Below are 7,459 nucleotides of genomic sequence, written 5' to 3' on the forward strand. Positions count from 1 at the left end.
CTTTAATCTAGTTTATTGACAAGATCATATATTCTTAAGGCGTAACACAAATTGTTAAATTGAGGTTTACGATTTGACATTTTGACTACTAATATAACATATTATCAACTACAATTTATCTATAAAAAAATTAATTAATATTTACTTAATTTTGTTATAATTTCTAACAAAATTTTGCATATTTATTATTAAAATGAAACAAATAGACATAAAAGTATTATTGTGTGTTGATTGAAAATTTTATACATGAGAAAAATTGAGTCGATCTACAGGTAAAACTGCTAAAGCAACCACTTTATGCTTCTTAAAAAACAAATTTTTTTACTTTATGAAAAGGACTTAAACAAAATTTACTTAATAAAAAGACATCATATTTTAATATTTTAAAAGTTAAAATATATAACTATTTTTTACATTTAATATTATCAAAATAATGTTAAATCAATTTAAAGAGAAATATTATATGACATAACTTATATTAATTTAATGATGTTATGTTAAAATTTAGAAAATTTATTTTAGACATCATATTAAAATTCGCTTTAGGCCTCAAAATATATTGATCCGACTCTAGAAAAAAATATTTAAAAATATTAAAATCTTATCTTAAATAGAAATAATATCTAAATATAATTTGTAAAGATAAATATTTTTTACCTCATAATTTAATTTTATAAGAAGAAATTATATTTAATATAAAAATCTAATAAAAAATATTATGAAATATGGAATTGCATATCCTTAGAAAAAGATAGAAGAATATATAAATATCCAAATAAACAACACACAAATTGTTTAACATCTTTATTACTAGATTACCATGGGCTGCTAGTTGTATCTTAATTCAAAGTTTTATATAATTTGAAGCGCATAAGATTGTGGTACCGTACGAGAATTTAGATCATCTCAATTTTTTTTTTTTATGTCTTGAAAAAATATAAAATTCATTAAAATTATTGTTGTGTTTATCTCTCTTCAAATATTAAAAAAAAAAAAAAAAAGAGAGAGAGAGAGAGGATAAAAAAGTGTGGTACACACATGAGCTCGGAAATTCTATACTACACCAATTTACATTGAATCATTTATTTGTTCTCTCTTGTTTTGAATCTCAAGGCTCTTCACCATCACTATACTCTATCAATAAAAAGAAAAGAGATTTAATGTGGTGTATTATACGATAAAATCTGTAAATTCATTTAATCTAACGGTTGGTAGTTATGATTCATGGTGAGGGACTTATTAGATAGCTCACTCTAAAAGTGACTCATTTATTTAATTAACTATAAGTGGATGAGGTGATGGAATGGTGTCCATTCAAATTCATGCAATTATAGCGGTGGGCCATTGCTTTAATATATCCACTACCATAAAGTATATAAAATCATTGGTTGTTATTACTTAATTGTGCATCTCAACCAAAAGCTACAATTAATTCAATTTGTGAACTAAATCAGGCTATATCTTCTCTCTCTATTTATCTATTTAAAATATTCTTTTTGCTTCTTTTCACACTTCTTAACATAATATTAAAATGAATTTAAGGTGTCTATATTATATTTTGATGTTTATAAAATGTCATCTGTATATAAATGTATTTTATTTACTTTTTTTTTAAGGTAAAACAATATAATTAATATAGAGTATGTTTGAAAAAAATAACAATAACTCTATTCAAAAAATTGAAATAGAGCTCATAATTATGGACCGTTTTTTTTTCAGTGAGTTATTATAATTAAGTACAGAGGAGTATATAATATAATATGAATATGATTCCCCATTGAACATGAAATATGCATACTTTTGATAATCAATTAGTAATTGTTTTCACTGAAAATTGATTTTGTAGTAGAATAACTAAAGATGAATCCCTAAATTTAACTGACATGAATTGAATTTATTTTCTTGTCTATGAATCATAAAATCTTCAGGTTGTTTATTATATATTTTTTCTTTTAAATTATCATTTAAAATAACTATTTTGATATCCATTTGGTGTATCACAAAGGTAAGAATATAGCTAGTGAAATGAGTACTCTAATGGATGTAATTATAGTGATATGTGAAAAAATATCGAAGAAATCTATATTTTTTGCAAAGCAAGTCTTGTATTTATCAATCGTTTCATTGGATTTTAGTATCTTTTTTAAAATTCATTTACAACCCATCAGTTTGCAGCTAAAGAGGCAAGTATACTAATTGTCATGTCATGTTAGACTATAGAGAATCCATCTTATCATTTATAGCTTATTGCGATAATTTGCATCCAAAGATGATAGAGTTTTTGAAGATTTACATGATTCTCTTCTAAGGTATAAGCCATATAATCGAGTCTGTAATCTTTAGCAACTCTACTCTCTTATTTATTCGAGGTCCTATTTCTTCTTGTTTGTTGCTTTCAGTCTTATCACAAAAAACGTAACTTGGTTCGCTGCCATCACTATTTCTCGAATTGAAAGAGAATTTATAATCATAAAAGTCAACATCATTTGACTATATGATTACTTTCACAATTAAATCATAAAACCTATACGTTTTGTTGTTCACTACATACCCAATGAATACACATTCATATGCTCTACTGGCGAGTTTAACTCGCTTGAGATCAGAGATTCTGACATAAGCCAAATAACCCTAAGTTCGAAAATAAGACTAGTTTGGTTTGTCTTTTTTGCAAATTAAAATCTCATAAGAAGATGTTTTATTTTTAGATTTAGGAACTCTATTCAAAACATATCAAACATTCAATATAATTTTCCCTTTTCAATGAGATGCAACATCATAGTTAAACATGATAGCCACAACTAGTTCAGTAAGTGTTCTATTATTTCTTTTAACTTTTCCATTCATTTCAGGCGAATATGGTGTAGTAATTTTATGTATAATTCTTTGCAATTTGTAAAACTCATTAAATGAACTAGAATCATACTCGGTTCCTCTATCAATACGAAACCTTTCTACTAAATTGATTTTTAATTTCAGTTACAAAGATCCTAAACATGTAAACGTTTTACTTTTATTTTTCATTAGATATACAAAAGCATAGTCAAAATAATAGTCAATAAAAGTGATAAAATAATATTTTTCATTTCTTGTTAAAGTCTCATCAAGTTCACATATTTAAGAGTGTATTAAATCTAAAGATTCAGATTTTCTAACTACTAATTTATGTGAACTCTTTATTATTTTAGCTTGACTACAAAAATCACATTTTTCAAAATCTTTTAAAGATAACTTTGAAATTAAACCTAAGTTACTTAAGTTTGAAATTACATGTTTGTTCTCATGACATAATCTAACATGTCAAATATTAAAATCACACAACGTGTAAGCAGAGAGAGATATTTTACTAATTTTAATGTTTAATTTAAATTTGCCTCAGTGGTGCACCTTTGCTAGCAAAAATATCATGATTAGAATTGTTGTACAAATCTACCCATATAGAGTTGCCTTATTTAGACTCTCTATAGAAAATTCTTTTGTTTTATGTTTGAGAGAATTTTTGAAATCCTTCGAAGCAAATGCAGTTTGTCAATCATAACAATAATTTAAGTTGTCTATCTAAAGTCATACATTTTGAGGTAATCTCATGAGCTATCTTCTGCATTTCACGGGAATGAGCCTCTATGGATCTGTCATCGGTCATATGATATTCTGACAATTGAGGTAGTGGCTCACAACATTCTTTTTAGCCCCAACTTTTTTTGTATCATATTTCTTTTTTAGATCATCCCAAACATCTCTAGCAGTATTGTTGGATTTGTAGTATTCATATAGATCATCAACAAGTCCATTAAGAATATAATTATTATCGTTATCCTCCCATGAGTTAATTCTTCAGCTTTGTTATCCTTTTCTGTTTGACTCAAATTGAAACAAGTTATTGAAATCAGAGGCAGCAAGACCAAATCCAGTAATCTATTTGGTTGACATGACATAAAGAAACATCTTAAAATTGTTGTTTTGAGTTTTAAAAATCCGTTTTAAAATAAATTTATGCCAACGAAGATATTACTGGGTTGAGTCGCGGACTAGGTCGTTCTCTTTAAGACGTTTTGCGGCACTACTCAAATTGTGCAAGACAAACTATCAAACCCACATATGTTAAATATCCAATGTGAGACTTTAATATTTATATAATTAAAATTATTTAATATATGAGAGCTTTTAAATATGGGACTTCAACAAATTTTAGATTCACATGCTAACATACTCTATGTTCCAATATGACATGTTAGAAGGGAGACGAGCATGAGGTTGAGTGTGGGGATCAACAAATAGGTTCATATGAAAAGAGGTTAGAAAGAAGGTAGAGTCTATCTCCCAAATGGCCAAATATCATTTTTTTTTCACAATGCAACCAATTCTTTGTCTATCAAAATTTTTTTAGGTACATTAGATTTTGGAGACTCACCACTATTGGTGAAAGTCTCAAGGCTCTTTGTTAGCCACCACACAAAGGTATTAAGAGTTATTTTAATTTGTTGTGTTGTGAATAACTATGGGTTTGTTTATTAGTGTAGATTGAGCTTCCAAGCAACCAAAGTTAAAATGACAAATTACATGGTGTTGAAACCATAATCTATAACCCTCCATGCTTCTTTTGTCTCCCACTGATGTCGTCAAATGTGACATTAATAAGACTACATATATGTAGAGCTGTCAATTTGATAGGTCCCTTAATTATTGGTCCCGACCCACATATTGAAAGGGCAAAACAAAAATATAATTTAAAAGGCCCCAAAAAACAAGTCCCCCTAAAATTGTGTGGGCCCATAGGCCCACTTATTTAAAAAAAATAATCGTTTTTTTTTCGAAAAATAAAGTTTTTCGATTTTTTAACCGATAAAATCTCAAAAAAAAATTTGATTTTTTTCTATAAAAAATTTCCGATAAAAAAATTTCATTTTTTTTTTATAAAAAATTTTTGATTTTTTTTTTATATAAATGATTTATCTTTTTAATAATTTTTTTTTCTCACAAAATTTTTTAAGAAAAAAAAATATTTTTTAATTTTTTTCGAATAAAATAAATTTTGAAAATTTTTTAAGAAAAAAATCTCAAAATTAACAAAAAATTGGAGGCCTATAAGCCCATAGAACCCCCTCCCTTAGGCCCCCTGAAATATTGGACCTAAATTTTACAAAAATTAATTTGATAGGGCGTAATATTAAAGATTTTTTTTAAAAAAAAAAAAATTAAAGAGACCTTGAAGTTGGAGGCTTTTTTAAGAGCTCTACATATATGATTATATATGGTTGAAGCACGTCTTCAACATCCAAAAGTTTGATCCTTAGCTAGATAAATAAAAAGCTAGATAAATAAAAAGACTTTAGAGTCTCCTTTTTTTTGTTGTCATTGACTGTAGCTGGAAAATATTTTTTAACTTGAAAGTTTGGTTTTAATTGTTGGTTTAGTAGTACAAATTTGGTCGCAGATCAATTTTTGTTTACTAATAGTCATGTGATGTTAGTCTTCAATCTTACATTTATTTCTTTTGAAAGAAGTTATGTTTAACATAAAAAAGAAATGCAAATTCTACAAATGTTTGGTATTTATAAAACATGTAAGTTCTATAATGAACTATCTTTATAAATGGTTCACCACATAATTATTATTTAAAAATTATTAATTTTTTTTATCACAATCGACAATACTATTCACAAGTAATAACATATAATAATTATTGTCTTTATAAATAAGACGATAATTTAATAGTTTAATTGTAATTTTGGTCCTTCTATTTTAGCTAAATCGCAAAAGTAGTCCCTTCATTTTGTTTCTCCTCAGTTTTGATCCCTCAGACATAATTTTAGTCCAAAACTCGATGAAGTTTCATTCTTTTTTACGTTTATTTAAGTCATACAATGCCTTAAAATCTCGTGGTGCAACAATTGTATATGAAATATATGATCATAGTCTAATGCGGATTAAAAAAATAAAATTTTATCAAGTTTTAGACCAAAATTCTGTTTGGGGATCAAAATTGGAGAGAAACAAAATGAGGGAACTACTTTTACGATTCAACTAAAATAGGGAGACCAAAACTGCAATTAAACCTAACTTAATTGATGATAATTTTATACGAAATACATATTTTTTATTTTTATCGAACCAATATAATTTAAGTCAATATTTCAATCGTAAAAATAAAAATAACAATGAGTTTTTATATCTAAAAGAAGATGTCCATAGTCATTTTTAAAATTGGTCAATGATAAACCAAATTATATATTAGAACATTGTCTATACAAAACAAAAACTGAAACATTACTATATTGCTCTCATTGAGTAATACAAATAAACATGGGCACTATCAAGAAAAGAGATAAAACAAAAAACCACTAATTGATTGGTTGTATAGCAATTAAGTTAAACAACCTCTAATCGACGAGTGCAAATGGTGCAATAGTATCTGCGTTTGGTCTTAAAGCAAAATGGTAGAAAACAAAATCTCCATTGAGTCTCTACATCAATTGCTTGCACCATTCCTCCACAATATGGACACGCCCCTGGTGCTAATTGTCTCCCCAACACCCTTTCATCCTCGTCGCACACAAACATCAAACACATTGTTCCAACTCCAACAAACTTTTATTAATTAATTAATTTTGTGTCCGCTTAGTAATTATATGATTTTTCGGTTGATTGCTCTAAGTCTAAGGTAGAAATGGATTGAAGCTCACATGTATTGTATGTTTATTTATAGAATAAAGAAGGGGTAACCAAAGTGAGGAAACAGACTATAGAAGAGTGTAGTTTGTTCTGGAAGAGAAGAGAAGAAGAAACATGATAGTCAAAACGCGTACAAGTATGTCTAGAAAATTCTGTACCCCACAAACAAACTTGTGTTTGCCACCTTCATTTCACACCATCATATAAATTGTTTCATTTCATAATTAAAAAAAGAAGGAAAAAAACTCATCCTTTACCCTTACAAATTATTCCCTCCCCTCTCCCTAATTTCTTTTGACCGAAGAAAAGCCCATTTTTTCTCTACAAAAATAATGAGATTCAATTTATTTCATTGAAAAAAACAAAATCATTTGAGTTAATGACATATTGTTTGAGACAATTCAAATTAAATTTTTGAATTTTAACTGAAACAATACTTAGTTAGACTTTACTTACCTTTCAAACGAGATTATCATACCTATATATTTTTGAAAATCAAATAGTTAAATAAGAAAACATCCCTAAATAATTTTTTTTTCCAATAAATCACTTTTTTTCCCTTTTTTCTTTTTAACATTAAAGTAACTACAATTGAAGGAGATATAGCTTTGTAAACATGAACTAAGTAATATGTATTTAAAAAAATGATAAATTTTATCATAATTAAAAACAAATTCTACCAAAATATTTTCTTAAAAAATTATATAACAAATGAGCCATAATATCCAGTAAAAATCAATTATCTTAATTATATCAATAGTATAATTGAAAAACAAAAGAAAATTAT

The 7,459-nt window shown here is 26.7% G+C and overlaps 1 protein-coding gene across 1 annotated transcript; it reads right to left on the reverse strand.

Moving 5' to 3' along the window:
• Positions 1-6,195: 6,195 nt before the first annotated feature.
• Positions 6,196-6,680, reverse strand: LOC101511026 (uncharacterized). Its single transcript, XM_004498513.4, has one exon. It carries the CDS (start codon positions 6,568-6,570, stop codon positions 6,370-6,372), a length of 201 nt encoding a protein of 66 aa, XP_004498570.1. The 5' UTR covers positions 6,571-6,680; the 3' UTR covers positions 6,196-6,369.
• Positions 6,681-7,459: the final 779 nt, after the last annotated feature.

This window comes from Cicer arietinum, chromosome 4 (assembly GCF_000331145.2).
Source record: "Cicer arietinum cultivar CDC Frontier isolate Library 1 chromosome 4, Cicar.CDCFrontier_v2.0, whole genome shotgun sequence".
NCBI lineage: Eukaryota > Viridiplantae > Streptophyta > Magnoliopsida > Fabales > Fabaceae > Cicer > Cicer arietinum.

What these genes read in the sequence shown, in the direction of transcription:
- LOC101511026 (XM_004498513.4), bottom strand. Translation starts at nt 6,570, where the DNA reads ATGTGTTTGATGTTTGTGTGCGACGAGGATGAAAGGGTGTTGGGGAGA.